The sequence below is a fragment of the Mytilus edulis genome, chromosome 10 (assembly GCF_963676685.1).
Source record: "Mytilus edulis chromosome 10, xbMytEdul2.2, whole genome shotgun sequence".
In the NCBI taxonomy this organism is placed as follows: Eukaryota; Metazoa; Mollusca; class Bivalvia; order Mytilida; family Mytilidae; genus Mytilus; species Mytilus edulis.
The window spans coordinates 71,511,795-71,532,974 of record NC_092353.1 but is presented as its reverse complement, the minus strand read 5'-3'; the positions used below and the strand labels follow the sequence as shown (position 1 = coordinate 71,532,974).

The window sequence follows — 21,180 nt, the reverse complement described above, 5'->3', positions numbered from 1 at the left end:
ATATGATTGTCAATGAGCTACCTGTGGAAGTAATGCTATTATAATACAACAGATCGTTGGCGTTTTAATGGGCGGAGTTGCCTTCCTGAAAATATCTTATATTGCTGTATTTGACAATGACCATAATAATAAACAATAAAATAAAGCAATATCTTACAAAAATAATATCAAATTGCACAAAAGAACGAGAAATAATGGATTTAATATATTCAAAGAAGACGGTGAACAAAAACTATTTGAATTTAATTCCTTTACAAATTGCGAGAATTATTAGAAACAATAGCAACATGTACAAAATTTGTTTCTGAATATATTCTGTCTATAGATATTCATTGGTTATAGTTCTGCCAAATTCTTTCAGATTAAGCTGTCTGCCTGTGAGGCTTACTTTCTTTTAAGAGTGTTTCACCGTCTACATGATTCTTTTTTGTTTCTCTTGTAGATAAACTTTATTTAATTATGTACAATTAGATATTCACTAGACAGTATTTGGCGGCCACTGATGAGGGTTTACCTTGGAATATTCCTGAAAGAACCCGAAACATTGCATATTAAATTCTATAGAATTAAGCAATATAAAGTACGTAGTGTCAGGTCAGAAATATTGATGCCATACCATGAATAAGTGGATTTATGGTTATTTTATACACCAAACAAATAAAAAGCTACTTTCTCGGCATTTCTTTTAATTTAAAAATTAAAATCTGGTTATGATCAGTTGATATTGCAAGAAACTTTTCTGTACCGCATTTATTTGCTAAGGTTTGCTTCTTAATAACACAGTGAAATTATATGTGTCCGATTTTCCAATAATTAGTTCTGTAGCCCGAGTTGTGACTGGATTTATAGGTGTGCGATTGCGCAATTTATTGCCCTCCAATTAATCACCTGAAATGAAGCTGGAGGTGAAGTTCTAAATGGATTATCACTTGGTAATTGTTTTTACAACTAAACAAATTACTTTATTTAAACAGAAGCACTGGGCAATACTGTGCGGCGTTTTGCATTTGCGCCGATCTGCATTTCATTTGCGCCGATTTTTTATTTCATTTGCGCCGAATTTTTTTTTCATTTGCGCCGATTTTTCACAGGTAAATTACAGGTGAATAGATATAAGAAGATGTGGTATGAGTGCCAATGAGACAACCCTTATTTATTAATATATCATTAAAGACCTTGTTTTCGTTAGCCAGTTGTACAAATGTTATGAATTATCAATCATAACATGGATATAGCTATTTTGTACCCTGAAAAGTATTGAAAAAAAAAAAAATTCAATTCCATGTGATGAATGATGATTTTTTTTATAATGACAGAGCATAATGATATGAGTTAACCTCTGTTGATGTAATTTATCACACAAATTTCTAGAAATTGATTCAACCGCATTTAAGAAATCACTGTCGTTTTGAAGTGTAAAACCTTAATTCTATTGATTACAGTCTGTTTTAATGGGACATAAAAAGTCCTTTAGATCCCTTCCCGAGATGGACATCTAGTTAGAAAATGTTGAAGGTTTTCTTCCTCAAGTTTGCATACCGAGCAAGTTGGGTATGTACCCCTATATTAAATTTAGCTATAGTTGCTTGTAAAAGAAAGGTTAAAGTTAGTATTCTAGCTTTTTTTTTTTTTTAACTTTCTTTGTATTCCCTGGAATTTACATGCAAAAGTATTATCTGTAACTTACCTGTAAATCCAATTAGGAGAAAATATAAAATCGGCGCAAATGAAAAAATTAAATCGGCGCAAATGAAAGAATGATTTTTTTTTTAAATCGGCGCAAATGTCATACGCCCATACTGAGGTATTCAATCCGGAAAAACAATATATGTCACGGTACATATATATTATATATATGTGTGTCTCTGTTAATGATAAAAAAAAATGCACGATTTTTTAATATAAAATATTTGATATAAAAAAAAAATATTTTGTTATATTAAAAATGATAAATGATGCATTAATATTGATAAATAGAAAGTAAATTATTCTACAACGACTTGCCATGTATATGAAATTAGTGCCAGTTATAACTTATTAACTTTGTAAAATATTATAAGTATAATAATTAATAACTGTAAACTTGCATGTAATATAATTTCGTCTCAATTTTTACAGATAAACAGTATTCTAAAATACTATTAATTGCCGGTTGTTGAGATCTAGCTAGACGATCAATTTGACTTAATAGTTATCAAAGGTGCCAGGATTATAATTTAGTACGCCAGACGCGCGTTTCGTCTACATAAGACTCATCAGTGACGCTCAAATCAAAAATATTTATAAACCCAAACTTAAACGCGTTGTCATTTGAATCGATGGATATGATTGGACAAAATTAATTAACATTTTCGATAACCTATTGTGATTGGGTACATATGAATTGCTATCGAAAACAGGGCGTAAATTATGCATTTACGAATCGCCCGTTAAACTGTAATTATCCAATAATGTGGTTCCCCGTTCCTTTATTATAGATTGTCGACTGTTAATGCATTTATGATCGATAATATAGATTGTCGACGATAATTTCGTAAATGCATTTACAACCGTAAAGTATACTTTACGCCGTACATCTATAATGGTCGACCGATAATCTATCATTATCCCCGATAAATTGTGATTATCTCATTTATGTAGTTCCGCGTGCCATATTCATGTACCGAATGCTAATTTACTACGTGACGCGATAAGTTGTCCACGGTTGTCATTCAATATTACCAGAGAAATGATCGTGAAAGAATATCTAACGGTGGTCGGGTATTGCGAGACGATCGTGAAAGGTCTGGTACCGGATCGTGAAATTTTTTTAATGTAAATTCTTGTTCAGGATCTGTAGGAAAATTGCTTAACTTTCAAAACGCGGAACAAATTCGAACAAAAAAAAAATATCTGTCAAAATGGTTCAACTTCCTCACATTACTGTGCAATAGGATAAAGAAAATACGCAGAACTTTATGAAAAAACACAAAAGGCACAATGCATGTATGCATGTCTATGGAATTTATTAGAAAAAAACCGATAGTTGTACCTCGAATGATGATATTTCAGTATATATATCATGATATATTTGAAATTTAATCTTTGGTGTATTCTATAGTACAGTAAAATAAAAGTAAAAAACTATGCTCTTCCCTTAAAAGCGTTTATTTGTTTATGAAAACCTTGAATGTTGTGGAATTTTCACCAAGCTTGATCGTGAAAGATCGTGCAACGCATTATTTTGATCGTGAAAGATAACGCGTGACCAGACTTAATACTAGTAATCAGAACGGACATACGGTGCATTACGTTTGCGCGCATTAAGCTAGGTTCACACTGCCGATCAGATCAACTCGATCAAGCCCGATCAAGACAAGTTACGTGATCGGGAGACTGGTCTGACTCAATCGACAAGCATGTTCGGGATAGTCTACCTTGCTCCTCATCGATCTGTCTTTCTACCCGAGAGTTTTTGACATGTCAAAAACATTCGAGTAAGGAACGAGAAGCAAGTCACCCGAGGAGATATCGAGAATTCGTCGAGTAGCGGTTGAATTGATCAGGAAAGCATCGTGAAGAGATCGAGTTTGGTCGGAATACAAAAATTTTACCGATCAGTACTCGATCATTTCGACCTTTGCTCGACTAATGTCCGATCATTTCAAGATTAACTCGACCAATGCCCGATTGCTTCCAGATCACTGCGACTTGTATATTTATTCTATCCCAGACCAACTCGACCAATACCTGATCCCTTCGCGACCACATTCGACCACTCTTCGATCTCTACTCGGCCATACACGAGAACACTTGACTGCTACACGATTCTCTAAAAGTGTGTGCAGATCTGATTAACACTAATAACTCTGTTTCCGCAAAAATATATTGGCAACATCATTTTTAACTGTACAAAAAATCCTTCATGTACAATACGTGTCTTTACTTTTGCAGGGAGAGGTAACATTTTAAAAGAAAGGCAAAAGACACCAAAGGAACAATCAAACTCAAAGGTCGAAAACAAACCGTAACAGCTTGTAGCGAAAACCGGTAACCGACGAGAAGACAAACAGCAGTCCACATAACATAGAAAATTAAAAACTAGCAACACGTACCCAACAAAACCTGGGATGATCTCAGATGTCCCGAAAGAGAAGAAATCCTGCAATTTTGGTACCGGCGGATTTTTCAAATATTAAAGTAATTGTGCAATAATATTCATTGTTAGACTGCTGATGACTAAGTTATCTTTCAAAGTCAGTTTATAAGAACATCAAGGTTATATTTTACCTGTTTTATGGGCTATTTTCTGTTTTGTCTTTCCGTATTTTCCGTTTGACTGTCCAGAAATGTTTGTAGCGTACAAAAAGAAGATGTGGTACAATTGCCAATGAGACCTCCTCACAGAACACCAAATGACACAGAAATTATCAATAACAACTATAGGTCACATAACAGTCAATTTTTAGTTTATTCGAACTTTTGGACGTATTATACTAATTTCACACAAAAATGAGACGAAAGACAAATATTTTTTATTTGGTGCGAATTTCTGTCTAAGAATAACGATACAAACTGTTAAGCGAGCACATGTTTTAATCATTCGTTTCTAACATACTTTTGCAAGTTTGCATAAACTTTGACAAACTATACACTCGCTGCAAACGCGTTTACAGTTTGTCTTCGTCGTTTGATAGTTCAAAAGATGCATTTCTTTCTAACTTTAACATTAACATAAATCAATTATCTAAACGTGTTCGTCATAACTCAAAACATAGTCTAAAATTACTCAAAACTGCAATCCCCTCTAACCAAACGATGCATTTGTTTCTACTTCTGTAACGTTTCACAAACTATAGCAAACGGCACACAACGCTTACCAAACTTTGGTTAGAAAGAAATGCACTCGTGATCTCTTGGTAGATATATGTAAAGTTGTAAACTGTTTGAGAAAAGGTATCACTCCAGGGGATTGAATTCTACTTTGGGTCAAATTTTGGGGAAATATGTGACATCTTTGCTCTCTTTTTGCAATTTTTTTTGGCAAATACATACAGGTTGTTGCCATACAGCAAAAAGAAAGTAAATATATTTAACCATTCAACTACTGGATATCAAATCTATGAAAACTACTGATTACATACTTATGCACATATATTTGTAACAGTACGCTACGGCTTTATTTGTAAGAAAGCAAGGAAATGGGGTGAGTAAAGTTTATGTATATTGCTATCTAACATAAGTACTAATCCAGTGACAAATTCCAAAAAAAGAGCAATAAAACTACCATTACATGTCAGTGTCCACTATGAGGAAGTTTTTATAAGCATTGGATTCCTCTTTGTTCAGTTAGTTTAAGTCTCTCATACTGCCCACACAGGGGACGCCGTGACATTTTATAAGATTTTAAAACATTTTTTCCCGACCATTGCCCCAATTTCTTGAAACGAAGTTGGCAACCTTTCGCTTCGCTCTATACATGCTATAGTCGAGATTCACGTTGATAGTAAACATGCATATTTAGAGTATAAATATGGTATATTAGTATATATATGGTACAAATAAGTGATATATATCGAAAAATCTGAGATTTATGATAATAAGGGGGAGGGACTATATGGGGCTCATACAGAATCCTGTCCTCAAGCACCTGTGCTCAAAGTCAGCACTATCAAATCCTTTTCTTAATTTAATTATTGTTTGTGCAGGTCGGCTGATTTGGAATTTAATGCATAAAAATTAGTAAAATTCATACAGTGAAAATGCACCGCATATATATACAATACTAATGAATGGCTCTACAGTGAAAATAAAAGTAAAGTATCATTATTCAACAGTAAACATAACTCGCATAAAGATAGCACCATAGTGGAATTCAATACAATATGGGCAAACTGAATAACAAAAGCTATTCTACGTTATACAACATTAATAATTGTGTTGTGATGTATTTTTTATGCAACTACATCTTTCCTGCTAGTTTTTAATCACCTGCACGATTTGTTCGTAAAACGTCCTAAATATTCACCTCTTTCGGTATATATTTCACGTATGGATGGCTCTCGGCGCGAAAAAAACCCCGTTCCCATCTCTTACTTTGTATAACTTGTATTACTAAAATATAAAATTGAGAATGGAAATGGGGAATGTGTCAAAGAGACAACAACCCGACCAAACAAAAAACAACAGCAGAGGGTCACCAACAGGTCTCCAATGTAGCGAGAAATTCCCGCACCCGGAGGCGTCCCTCAGCCGGCCCCTAAACAAATATACACCAGCCCAGTGATAATGAACGCCATACTAATTTCCAAATTGTACACAAGAAACTAAAATTAAAATAATACAAGACTAACAAATGCCAGAGGCTCCCGACTTGGGACAGGCGCAAAAATACGGCGGGGCCAAACATGTTTGTGAGATCTCAACCCTCCCCATATACCTCTAACCAATGTAGTAAAGTAAACGCATAACAATACGCACATTAAAATTCAGTTCAAGAGAAATCCGAGTCTGATGTCAGAAGATGTAACCAAAGAAAATAAACAAAATGACAATAATACATAAATAACAACAGACTACTAGCAGTTAACTGACATGCCAGCTCCAGACTTCAATTTAACTGACTGAAAGATTATGATTTCATCATATGAACATCAGGCACAATCCTTCCCGTTAGGGGTTTAGTATCATACCATCATAACATATATGAGAAGAACATAACCCGTGTCATGCCAACAACTGTTTTTAGAATAAATGTGTTTAGTTCCGATGCAAAGACCTTATCAGTGACTCAATATTAACGCCAAAATATGCAATCTTTAATGACTTGACAACAGTATCGTAATTATATCCCTTCTTAATAAGTCTATTCAAAGGTTTTGTAAGTTTCTGAGGTGAATACTGACACCTTTGTGCTTTATAAAGAATATTACCATAAAAAATTGGATGTGAAATACCTGAACGTATTAGAAGTCTGCATGTTGAGCTATATTTACGAATGATGTCTGTATACCGATGATAAAATTTAGTAAATGTTTTGACTAGTTTGTGATATCGAAAACCCTGGTGTAATAATTTTTCAGTAATACATAAATTTCTCTCGTTAAAATCGAAAACATTGTTACATACACGAGCGAATCGTACAAGTTGAGATATATAAACACCGTAAGATGGTGACAAGACATAATACATGTGAACACTGAATTTTCTTCATTTTCTTCAAAAATTATAAATTTTTCGTCTGTTTATTTACCATTCTACATCAGAAATGCATGTACAGTGAAAATGGTATTTCAGGATCCGCACTTTACATACACTGATAGTGATATAGTATGTTTGACTATTAAATGAATCTAACAAATATTGTCTTGTCACCGTACTATTGGTTCGGAAGTTGCGGTCCTACTAAAAAGCGCCCGGGAGCGCCCGAGAGGGCCCGGGAAAAGAAATAGCGCCCGGGGAAAAGAAAAAGCGCCCGGGGAAGGAAAATTAGCGCCCGGGAGAATAAAATAATAATATTTTATGTGAATAATTTTTTTCCTTAAAAATAAATTTGCTTGTTTTGTCCTTAATATTAACAATGATTATGTACGATGCTACATCGGAAGTGTTGTTTATATCTTTTTATAAAACTAAAATTTTGACTGTTTTAATGTCTACGCTTATCAGGAATTTAATGCTTAGTTTTGAATTAAACCAAACTCCTGCTTTTTACCCCCTTCATTTATCTACTGTACATGTATAGTACTGCTTTATTTGCTGATTTATTATGTGTAACTCTTTTAATTTTGATTAGATAAATATTTATCTGAGAAATTAAAGTTGTTTAATAAAAAATTACATTTTTCATTTTACAATAATATTGTTTTTGAAAAACATGTCTTTTGAAGTTTTACATTTTATAAATATTCCGCATAAACATGAAAGTGTGATTTATTATTATCTGTCTTTCGAAATAGTATTCATATATTATTGTTATAGAAATTGAAACATTCATACTTGTTTTTGTGCTTTATTACAAATGTCTATTATCTGAATTTGCAAATTACTTGTCTAAAATTTAAAAAAAAAATCAATGTACATAACTTATTTCCTCGACACAAAGTTGTCTCATGCCAATAAAATATCTATATATTTCCCCCGGGCGCTATTTGTTCTTCCCCGGGCGCTTTTTCTCTTCCCCGGGCGCTTTTTCTTCACCCGGGCGCTCCCGGTCGCATTTTAGTAGAGGGGGGATAGGACCTTTATCGGGACTCCGGGATCGGGTGTTTTTAAGCTCGGGATTTCGGGATTGACCCTTTCGGGATCCGGGAATTCTTTTCTTCGGATTTCGGGACGTCGGGATTTACTTTATTTAAATTCGGGATTTCGGGATTTCGTGTTTTTAAGCCCGGGATTTCGGGATCAGGACCCCTCCTATCCCCCCTCTTAGTAGGACCCGGAAGTTGGTTTTTCTTTTTCCGGAATTGATTTAAATACTGTAATATCATTTCCATTTCCGGTTATATGCCAAAATAATATTCTGCTTTACTTATTTTACATTGATTATCGATTCATTATGCAGATCCTTTGAAATGGATAATACCTGTCCAAGTCAGGGTATTCAATCATTAATAGTTTACATCAGTCAGTTTATACCTTCAATCTTGATACTGACACTGATACACAAATGAAAAGATAAAAAGTCCAGGCATACAATGATAGACCATTTCAATTTTAAAATGCAAATTCCCTCATTAAGAAAGTCATAGGTCATGCAAAAATTAGTACTGTTAAGAATTCGATGTTCTAGACTATGGTCATTTGAAAATCAAAAGTCCAAAAGTATTGCATTCCTTCCTACTTTACCATGTTTAGGGAGCTACCATGTGATTTTTATGGGTGGGCTAGGATGAAAAATGTTGTCCTGCATTTTTTTTAGTTGAAATGTCTGTCCTGCCTTTTTATTTGTCACTGTTTGGTTCTGCCTTTTTTTTTTTTAGTTTATCCTGACTTTTTTTTTTTACATAAATTGTCATCCTGCCTTTTCATTTTGCAAAGTGTCTCATCCTGCCTTCTTTTTTTACTCAAAACTCCTGTCCTGCCTATTTTTTTCCAAATTTCATCCTAGCCCCCCCCCCCCCCCCCCCCCCACAAATCAAATGGTAGCTCCCTTATACAACATGTACAATGTTATACTAGACTGATAAATATATATTTTTACTAAAACATTTTGTCAAAGTTTCATGCAAACGAGACCGGAAAAAAGAAGTACATTGTAGATTTCTGAGTAGATGCGGGAATTAAAAAAAGTGACCAAAAAGAGTTAACGATTTTGAGTTCATTAGTCATGTTAGTACAATGAAAAATTCTGGATATTTTACCTATTTTTCTACTGTTATAGGGGACTTTGCGCCTTTAACTGACAAATTGGATCTGCATGGATAAAAACAAATGTTTATATATATCTTTAGTTTGTAAGGATTGTGCATGGTCATTTGATCAGCATGTCGAGATTTGAATGTCTCAAATGACTGCGATATCCGGCGGAACGCCGGAAGCTTGGTGATGTTTATAATATTCTATAAGTTTAGGCTTCCAGATGAAGACAAAGGATTGTACATAGTTTATTACAGGTGGCACGGTAGTATTTGCATTCCAGAATTTAGGTTGCTCTTTTGTGTACCCTACTTAGGTAAATGTATCTAAACAGTGTGATTGGACAAAAAATACAGTATCAACTGAACATACTTTCCCAAACTGAGGGATGAATCAGGTGTAGAAAAATATGAAATAATTTTACATACAGATGAAAATGAATTTTTGAGAATTTTTTTAAATTTTGTATTCACTGCACCGTAAAAGACCTAAAAGTACTAGTGGCCTTAGGTTTTTAAAAATAGCAAAAAAAGTAAACGGTCATGATACATATTCAAATTCATTTCTGAATAGTAAAATGAAAGTACTTCAGTTAACTGTGAATGTAGAATTTTTTGCAGTGTTAGAAAGTGGTGAAAATTCTAAAAAGGCTATCATTATCCCTTATGGCCAGGAAATACTACCGTCAGTCAGGGGTACTACTTGTACAAGTGTATTTTATTTACTTGAAGAAGTAAAAAAAAACATACACATATAAGTAAATAAATAATGTTTGAATAATCTCCCCTTAATTTTCTAAAAAATTTACTTGTATAAGTAAATTTTTCTTACAATCCCACAAAAATCCTCAAGTTTTGAGATGTAAAATCATGCCTTTAATGATTTTTCCCAGGTTTGCTCAAATTTTTTCATTAAAGTACAATGTTTCATCTCATTAATTCATCAAAGAAACTGATTGAGCAAAGATCTTGTATATTTGCGCAAGGCAATCAAAAATTGCTCCTTTGGGGCTTGTAAATGAGCAGTGTTATGAAGATAACAGACACATGGGATTTTCATTGTCCATGAAATTACACTTAAATGATTAGTAAAGATATCTGTAAACATGGTAAAGGGTACACAATTTAAAATTCTATTAGAGCAAAGAAATCTTAAGAATTTAAGAAAAGAAGAAAGGATGATTTTTTTACTTATACAAGTAAAAAAATCTGAATGCCAAAGGGACATAACTAAGGCAATTTTTTTTTTACCTATACAAGTAAATAAAATTCACTTGTATCAGTATCCTACAAATTTACTTATATGTGTATATTTTTTTTTACTTCTTTAAGTAAATAAAATACACTTGTACAAGTAGTACCCCTGACTGACCGTGCCACCTTAAGGGGGATATATATTTTTACACTAAATCAATAAAGGAACTTTTTTTACCTATGCAATTTGTAAGTTTATCAATAAAAAGTTGATTAAGGGTAACTGTGATAAATACAAGCCTTAAATTCCACCCCTTAGAGTAAAAATTGCTGATTCAGCAAATTTTGCCTGATCTGTAGGTAATAATGTAAAAATTTACCTAGAAAGTAGAACTTCATTATTTTTATGTAACTTGCAATACATTTTTGATTATATATGCTCGCTTTAACTTTTCGCAGTGTCTGACACATGTGCAACCACTGAAATTTGAGACGCGACATTCTTCGGTTGCATGTACATCCTATTATTTTCACCGAAATAAATAAATTGCACAATTTCCTATTTTTTTCAACACAAGTACAGCTATACTAGTTTTCTTGAGGTTTATTTTGTAGCTCTGATGTAACATGACACCAGTAGGAGCTTTTGGGGAACCAGTAAGTGGTTAAGGGGTCCTTACTTATTCATTTAGCTCTCATATTGGTCTGAAATAGAGATAGAAATAGGGGTTTCTATACACTGACTAGACATTATTTTTGACAAAGAATGTATTAATTATGTTATATCAGCAAGATTAAATGGTTTATTCATTTTCCATGCAAATACCATTAGTTGTTAAGATTTTCTGACAGTGATAAGCACAATAAAGGCAAATTGATTATGTAAGGGGACATAATTTAACTTAATGCATACATGAGAAATAGACAAACAGTCAACTAAGAGATGTATTCTAGTACATGTATTGTCAAACAGATTTTGGAATAATAGTTAACTGCAATCTAAAGACTCTTGTTGTATTGCTCTCATAATCTGGAAATGTTTAAAGTAATATAAGGCATGCTGTAAAATGTGGAATGGACTTAAATATCAGTTTTCATGATTTGGTGCTTAAACTGTTTCTTTCAGTCAGATTAACCATTAACAGAGTTGGCAATCCAACAATTCCTCCTGAATCACCATGTTTGACTTCTGTGTTGATTTGAAACATCATATATTTGGGTTTTGTTCACTCCTCAAGTAAAAATGGTAAGATGAAAAAAAAGTGAAAATCTGCCAGATGGGGTAGGGATGTAATGTTTCATTTTTTTTGGTAACAAATGAGTTCAGACTAGTATTCTTTATTGTAATATGTTCCAAAGTAAGAAGTCTATGCATCATAGGTGTCATGACTGGTTTCAAGTTTGTTATGTCTTGGTTAAGGTGGCACGGTAGTATTTGCATTCCAGAATTTAGGTTGCTCTTTTGTGTACCCTACTTAGGTAAATGTATCTAAACAGTGTGATTGGACAAAAAATACAGTATCAACTGAACATACTTTCCCAAACTGAGGGATGAATCAGGTGTAGAAAAATATGAAATAATTTTACATACAGATGAAAATGAATTTTTGAGAATTTTTTTAAATTTTGTATTCACTGCACCGTAAAAGACCTAAAAGTACTAGTGGCCTTAGGTTTTTAAAAATAGCAAAAAAAGTAAACGGTCATGATACATATTCAAATTCATTTCTGAATAGTAAAATGAAAGTACTTCAGTTAACTGTAAATGTAGAATTTTTTGCAGTGTTAGAAAGTGGTGAAAATTCTAAAAAGGCTATCATTATCCCTTATGGCCAGGAAATACTACCGTGCCACCTTAAGGGGGATATATATTTTTACACTAAATCAATAAAGGAACTTTTTTTACCTATGCAATTTGTAAGTTTATCAATAAAAAGTTGATTAAGGGTAACTGTGATAAATACAAGCCTTAAATTCCACCCCTTAGAGTAAAAATTGCTGATTCAGCAAATTTTGCCTGATCTGTAGGTAATAATGTAAAAATTTACCTAGAAAGTAGAACTTCATTATTTTTATGTAACTTGCAATACATTTTTGATTATATATGCTCGCTTTAACTTTTCGCAGTGTCTGACACATGTGCAACCACTGAAATTTGAGACGCGACATTCTTCGGTTGCATGTACATCCTATTATTTTCACCGAAATAAATAAATTGCACAATTTCCTATTTTTTTCAACACAAGTACAGCTATACTAGTTTTCTTGAGGTTTATTTTGTAGCTCTGATGTAACATGACACCAGTAGGAGCTTTTGGGGAACCAGTAAGTGGTTAAGGGGTCCTTACTTATTCATTTAGCTCTCATATTGGTCTGAAATAGAGATAGAAATAGGGGTTTCTATACACTGACTAGACATTATTTTTGACAAAGAATGTATTAATTATGTTATATCAGCAAGATTAAATGGTTTATTCATTTTCCATGCAAATACCATTAGTTGTTAAGATTTTCTGACAGTGATAAGCACAATAAAGGCAAATTGATTATGTAAGGGGACATAATTTAACTTAATGCATACATGAGAAATAGACAAACAGTCAACTAAGAGATGTATTCTAGTACATGTATTGTCAAACAGATTTTGGAATAATAGTTAACTGCAATCTAAAGACTCTTGTTGTATTGCTCTCATAATCTGGAAATGTTTAAAGTAATATAAGGCATGCTGTAAAATGTGGAATGGACTTAAATATCAGTTTTCATGATTTGGTGCTTAAACTGTTTCTTTCAGTCAGATTAACCATAAACAGAGTTGGCAATCCAACAATTCCTCCTGAATCACCATGTTTGACTTCTGTGTTGATTTGAAACATCATATATTTGGGTTTTGTTCACTCCTCAAGTAAAAATGGTAAGATGAAAAAAAAGTGAAAATCTGCCAGATGGGGTAGGGATGTAATGTTTCATTTTTTTTGGTAACAAATGAGTTCAGACTAGTATTCTTTATTGTAATATGTTCCAAAGTAAGAAGTCTATGCATCATAGGTGTCATGACTGGTTTCAAGTTTGTTATGTCTTGGTTAAGGTGGCACGGTAGTATTTGCATTCCAGAATTTAGGTTGCTCTTTTGTGTACCCTACTTAGGTAAATGTATCTAAACAGTGTGATTGGACAAAAAATACAGTATCAACTGAACATACTTTCCCAAACTGAGGGATGAATCAGGTGTAGAAAAATATGAAATAATTTTACATACAGATGAAAATGAATTTTTGAGAATTTTTTTTAATTTTGTATTCACTGCACCGTAAAAGACCTAAAAGTACTAGTGGCCTTAGGTTTTTAAAAATAGCAAAAAAAGTAAACGGTCATGATACATATTCAAATTCATTTCTGAATAGTAAAATGAAAGTACTTCAGTTAACTGTGAATGTAGAATTTTTTGCAGTGTTAGAAAGTGGTGAAAATTCTAAAAAGGCTATCATTATCCCTTATGGCCAGGAAATACTACCGTGCCACCTACAGAAGCATGTGTGTTTATATTAGTATACAAAACAAACAAGGAAACAGATATGAAATATCATAGATCTACATTTTGTATACTAAGAAAGAAAAACTCAACTTTTACAATGATAAAAGTAGGATATTACATTCCTCCCTTTGTTGGATTTTGGAATCTAAACAATAATACTTAATTCTTGAAAAAATGTATGAATTCTTAAAATCAAAAATAGATATTAAAATGACTAGAAAATCTTTTCTTTGACTAGATTATTATCATGATTATTATCAAAAATAAAACAGAAAAATAATTGACATACAATTTCTCACAATGTTGAATCAATGAATATATGAATGAATGAACTTGAAAATATTACAATGATAAAAGTAGGATATATATTACAATGTGTACAAAGAAAGATCATTTCCTGCAGTCCTTATTCTGAGAACAGACAAATCTGTACATCTGGAAACGTTTTAACTTTTAAGGAAAAGCATGCCCTAGATAAACATGATAAATAAAAATCATATATTTTATGTTTTGAAAATTAAAATACTGTTACATGTACAAATGTACAAATGTATGACTGTATTGAGAGTAAATTTTGAGGTGAAAATGCAGTCATTTTAGCCAAAGGGTCCACATGAACCTTACCAGCTTTATAGAAAATCCTGGCACAAACAAGTGTACAAAAATGACAAATGTGTATGGGAATTAAAAATGTGTAATGTGTATGGAACCTTGGGTGCATGCTTACTTGAACTCCATGTTTGATGCACAACCATCCCCTAACCTGAGACATTGGTCTGGATGAGTAACAGGAAAACATTGACATGTGCAAAAAAAATGGATGCAAAAGCATTAACAAAAAAGCTAATAAAATGCGCCCGTCCTAACTCCCAAAACAGAAGCCTGTTATTATTTGGTTGACATTGGTTCATGTCTTTTAAATAGATTTGTTTTTGTAAATTGATTTCTTATAAATTAGGCTGTTAATTATTTCTGGTTTGAATTGCAAGCATCTTAAAAATTACAACCCTGAAAATAGCAATTTAGGGTCTCACTAATAATAGAGACAAGAAAAATAATCTGGTAATAAGAAGACTATTTTGTGACAAGAAAACAAATTTAAAATCAAAAAAGTAAATATCAATTCAAAGAGTCAATATTTAAAGTAATAAACATGATAAAGCATCACATATTTTTTAAAACTTAGATCTAATTGCTACATTTATTGATCATATGTGTAGTACAGCAAATATAATGTTTCAAGTCATATTACATGTATTATGATATATATTTTTATATGACTGCAACAAATTTGTGCGGTCGTATATAGGTAACATGTTTGTTATGTAAAAATTTTAAGACTTTTCAGACAACCTGACAACCATTTTGACAACCTGAATTGGTAATTTTAAGGAAATTTTGCAATTTTTGGTTATTTTGAATGTATATTATCTAAGATAGAGATAAACTGTAAATAGCAATAAAAAACAAAGTAAGATCTACAACATGTACAAATAAATCAACATGATCAAAATCGTCAATGGACATCTTATTGGAGTAATTGTCCTTAAACATGTTAAAACATGTAGTCATTTTCTGCAATTTTTTGGTAATTTTTGTAAACTTTTTTCTATATATCATGTATATTGATGTTTAATATTACATGTATCCCTTTATTTATAGATGAAACAAAACAACAGGTACGAAATATTGAACAAGTCAGTGTGACACCATTGTTTGGTTCAAAGAAAGAAAACCATCAAGGACAACAATTACAGGTGCTTACTAAAGGAAGTACATGTACATGTAGTATCAATGTACATGAACTTGTGGTGTCTTTCGAGACTGAAGAGGACATATGGAAAGCTGCTGGTAAAATGGTATGAAATAAACATGATATAGGCACTTTGAAGACCCATTGGTGGCCTTGGGATGTTGTCTACTCTATGGTCCAGTTGTTATCTCTTTGACACGTTCCCCATTTCCATTCTCAATTTTATTACATAATTGTTGTAGCCACCATTGTTTCCTCTTTTCCTCACAGACTTATCAGTCTGTCGTGTGTTCATCATCGTCCATCATCACCATGAGAGCCATGTTGTAGTGGATTATTAGCACAAAGGTTTGTGGTTCAATCCCCATTCCAGGGTGAAAATTTCAGGGACTGAATTTTTCCTTTATGTCTCGACACCATTTGCGGGTATGGTCTTGAGATGATGATAGTCCGCCAGATGGGTACAATAAACTGCTGACCCGTGTTAAGAAAGAGCCATATTTCTTGCTCTTGCACGTCAAAGAAACCCTTGTAGATAAAAAAAAAAAAGCAGACTAATGCCGCTACAAGGCAGCATTCACACCCGCAAAGTGGAAAGGGATTAAAATAAGTTGCAAAACTTGTTTCCCAATCCACTATATATAAATATGTTTAAATTACAAAATGAACTATCATTTACTTTTTCAAAAATCTTCTCCATTGAAACTACTTGGCCATATTTAATCAAACTTGGCCACAATCATCATTTGGGTATCTAGTTTAAAAAAATATGTCTGATGACCTCCCTTGCCAACTCTCTTTGGTTACAGATATTTAATTAGGTAATGTGTAATAATTGATTTGCCATGAAATTCTATTAACATCTATTTTATAAAAAGACAATCTAAGTTGGACTAATTTGTGTTTAATCCTTATTGTAATATTTGCCACTGGATTTAAATATAAACAAAATTTGTTTATATTTATCTTTTACCATGTTTTCAGTGTGAAAGATTACAGGACTTGGGGAGAGAAACAGTCATTATGTCAGTAAACAAACAAAGGGAGGCGATTAGATGTGAAGCATCAGCTGTTGGACAGAATTTCTTGGACACAAATCCTAAATGTTTACAAAAGTTCAAGGATTTCTGTAGTAAGTTGGTAAATTAAAAGAATTGTAAATTTATCAATAAAACACCCCAATATGAGAAATTGACCTATTATATCATGTATATCATTATTATCTTTGATGGGAATGAATTCTAAAGGATATGGGGTATCCATTCATGACACAAAATCAGAATATGTAGAGCAAAAAAAAATGCTTTTAAAGCAAAAGAATATCACTTTTATTGATGTTTTTCATCTCAAAGTCACAGTGAGACTTATAACACAAAGCAAAAGCACTAACCTCACTGCAAGTTTAAGACGTGTTCATGACTGCTTTTTAGTTTTAAAAAGGAGGCATACATGTAGTATCATTTTCCATTGCTCAATCTTCGACAGTTTGATTCGCTCTAAAAAGAAATTGGGCAACCAAGTGATTTTTCGGCTGACTCATCTTGTGTGTACTGTACTTTTGACTGGTATGATTGGATTTAAGAATTTGATGATAGGCTTCTAGACCTACATACATGACATTATTGGTACTATAAATTCAGAAATTATTTCAAGCATTTATTATTGTGTTTTTTTAAAAATGGACAAAAATGCATATTTTAAATTATAGTTTCTTGTGTATATTTCGGAGTTTAGTATGACGTCTATTTCCTCTGAAATAGTGTACATTTTTGTTAAGGGGCCAGCTGAAGTATGCCTTCAGAACAAGCAGAATAATTTGAAAAAAATAGTTTTGTCATTTGTACAGGTTTTTTTTTATACTCTGTCAAACCACAAAATGGATTTCCTCAACTATAAAGCATACTTTGCATTCTTATCATTGACAAGATAGTATGTACCTACATGCATAAAAAAAGGCTAGTTAGTTGAAGAAACTGTTTCTGTGATATCTATAAACATTGATAAAAGGTGAAACTTCTGCAGTGAAGTACAAAATGAGTTTGTGCAGAAAATGTGAAAAAAAGCACCAGAAAACAATATTAACCCAACTCAACTTATCAATTTTGTACAAATTCCTTTCCACTACGTTGTTAAGTAACAAGTATGATTGCCAATAAAACAACTTTCCACAAAAGACCAAATGACCAACTATAGGTTAATTACTCTGTCACGAAAAAAATTAAAATGTTTAAATAATCATTTAACAGCTCAGAAGTTTAAAGTAGCAATAAAATTAATTTTGCAATATACTATAGTATAATTAATAAAGATCACATACTACTACACGTTCTAATATGTATTGAAATATATGTTGTATATATATAAACAACATGAACAATGTATGATTTTAGTGGCATCAGACAATGAAATATCACCTAACCAGACTGATGGACAAGTGATGTTTATCAGTACCACAGATTGTGATGGGGAGGATTCTTACATGTCTAATGGAAGTTCTCACAGAGACAATCATTCTGGTAGTACAACTGAAATAGACGAGGAACATAATGTAGACTTCAAAAGTAGGTTCACTCATTGTTGCATGCATGGTGGATTATTAATTTTTAATCTTTGAATGTTGACGATACTTTACAATTTATAATTTACAATTTACAATGCATAGTTCACAATTTAAAATTTGAAATTCACAAATTACAATTCACAATTCAATATTAACAGTTAACAATTCACAAGTAACAATTTACAATTGAAGACTTCTCGGATCATTGCAACACATCACACCTTCAGTGCTTTTGAAACAAAAAGACAAAGGCTGCAACAGCACCAAAAGGCTACTATATCATGCATATAGTATAGGAAGTTGGCAACTAAAAAAAGAAATGGTGTATCTAAAAATTAAACAAAAACTCATTCTGCACAAGACCAGACAATAAACATGATAAAATCTATAAAATATTTATATAAAACTTTATATTCCTTGTTTGCAGTTATCTTATGTTATGAAGTTTGTCTGTCTGTCATATGTCCATTGTCTTTGACCTGTTTCTTTTCATGTGAAATGAAATTTTATGTAAAATTTTGTCTACAGTAGAACTAGCCATGGACAGAATAAAACTTTAATCATGCAAAGCCTTTCTTTATTTGAAAAAAAGATAAATTCTGAATAATTTTTTAAAAGTTCCATTTAATAAGACTTATAGGGGAAAATAAAGTGTGGTTTACTCCTGGAATTATTGTAAAGGTGTACATGTCTGACTGGCAGGTTTCATCTTATCAGGACCTCATTTTCATGGACAATGTTTAGTGCTTGTAGTTTGGTCTATTTTTCAGATATTATCAGTCATGTTAGCAATCGGTCAAGTATATTTGGCTGTGTATTGAAAAATTGTTAGGTGTACATGTGTGTCTGATAGGTTTCCTATGCCCTTTACCTCATTTTCATGGTTCATTGGTCAAAGATATGTTTATGTGATTATATCAATTTATCAGTTACTATTGAAAGGGGATCAACTTTATTATGTGAATGAAAAGATTCAAAGGTGTATATATATACATGTGTAAATTCTGTGTCATTTGTTCTATTGTGGAGAGTTGTATCATTGCATTGGCAATCATACCACATCTTCTTTTTATAATTACAGGTAAAAAAGATCTTGTTGATGGGGTACTGATCAATATAGTGAAAACAAAACTACGGAAATTTAATACAAACAAACAGACAAATAGAAAAAAATTTTATGCTTGCGACATATGTAACAAAGAATTTAGTAAACTGAGTAATGTGCAGAGACACAAGAAAGTGCACGAGAGAAATATGCCTTACAGTTGTGTAACATGTAAGGCAGGCTTCACGGAACTTGACAAATTACAAAAACATGCTCAAGAACATAAAGATGATGATTCATCGGAAATTGGTTCACCTAAAAATGTCGCGAAAGAAAGTCAGTTGCTGAAACATAAAGTGATACAGCAGAAATCTTATTCTTGTAGTATATGCCGAAAAAGTTTCAAGAATAGTACATCACTAAGAATCCATGAGAACCGACACAAAGGGATAAAACCTTATAAGTGTGGAGAATGTGATAAATCCTTTAGCTCGTCTGGTAATCTAAGTGCGCACAGAAAAATCCACTCCAGTGACAAAGCTTATATGTGTACCGTGTGTGGAAAACAGTACAACCAACACAGTGAATTTCTTATACATGAACGGAATCACCGAAACGAACGTCCTTTCGCTTGTAAGTATTGTGATAAAACGTTTAGCCGATCTGGATGTTTACATAATCACGAGAGAATACACACCGGTGTAAAGCCATATTTGTGTGGAACTTGTGGTAAAGCTTTCAGTCGAAGTGATCGTTTGCATATACACGAACGGTGTCATAGCGGGGAAAAACCATTCATGTGCAATGTATGTGGCAAAGTATACAGCGATATGAGTAATTTAAGGTCACATAAGAAAACGCATGATGGACAACTTCACTATTGCAAGATATGTGGAAAGGGTTTTGTATATAAAACTGGTTTGAATAGACATGAAAGAGAAAAACATGATGTGAAAATGGACGAACAGATCAATGGTACGGAAGATTTTGAAACAGAAGTGAATGAAAGTATAAAGGAAATATATGAGAAGCAAAATTTTGAAGAAATGAACACAAATACTAGTGCAAATGAAAAAACTGATGAATTGATTAGCGGGGAAAATCTTACTAAAGTGCTTCCAATGAAAGGAAATGTAAAAAAGGATGAATTATCGAAAAAAGGATTCTTGGAAAAAGTAAACACCACCATTAAAACAGTTGAGGAAATTGGTCAAGGAAAAGATTATACACAAGTGCCACTGATTATTCATAATGAACAAATTAACATGATTAATGAAAAAAGAAATTTAGAAAAACTGGGCATGAGGACTATCAAATGCAATGACAAAATAAATGAAATTTCAAAGCAATCAAAGCTAGAAAAAATGAATATGATGAAGAAAAATAAACAAATTGATAAAATGGCAGATTCAGCAAATTTGGAAAAAAATCATACTGGGAAAATAAATAAACAGATTAACGAATTGAATGAAAGAGCAGCTTTTGAAAAAGATAATTTTATGGAAAGAAATGAGACCATGGAGGCTGTAAACGAAGTCATGAATTTTGAAAATTCTGACGAAAGGAGAAACTTTTATCACCATCTTTATGGCAGTCTTTTAGCTGAGACAAATGCTATGCATTATACTTGCACAATGAATAGATAATAATATGCCTAAATATTAAAGTGTCACCCAGATATATATTCTAATGTCTTAATCATTGAATGTGTTTGTCTTAACACGCTTAACAGATTAGATAAGTTATAATAGAACTTGA

General features: G+C 32.5%; 1 protein-coding gene across 2 annotated transcripts; it reads left to right on the top strand.

Annotated features, from left to right (window-relative positions):
• Positions 1-8,451: 8,451 nt before the first annotated feature.
• Positions 8,452-21,180, top strand: LOC139491805 (zinc finger protein 436-like). Of its 2 annotated transcripts, none has more exons than XM_071279677.1 (5): positions 8,452-8,577; positions 15,727-15,923; positions 16,802-16,949; positions 18,208-18,378; positions 19,459-21,180. In XM_071279677.1, the coding sequence occupies exons 1-5, from the start codon at positions 8,553-8,555 to the stop codon at positions 21,066-21,068; spliced, it is 2,151 nt and encodes a 716-aa protein (XP_071135778.1). In that variant the 5' UTR covers positions 8,452-8,552; the 3' UTR covers positions 21,069-21,180. The 2 variants fall into 2 exon arrangements, with proteins under 2 accessions (XP_071135778.1, XP_071135779.1); XM_071279678.1 differs by having other exon boundaries at positions 8,464-8,594.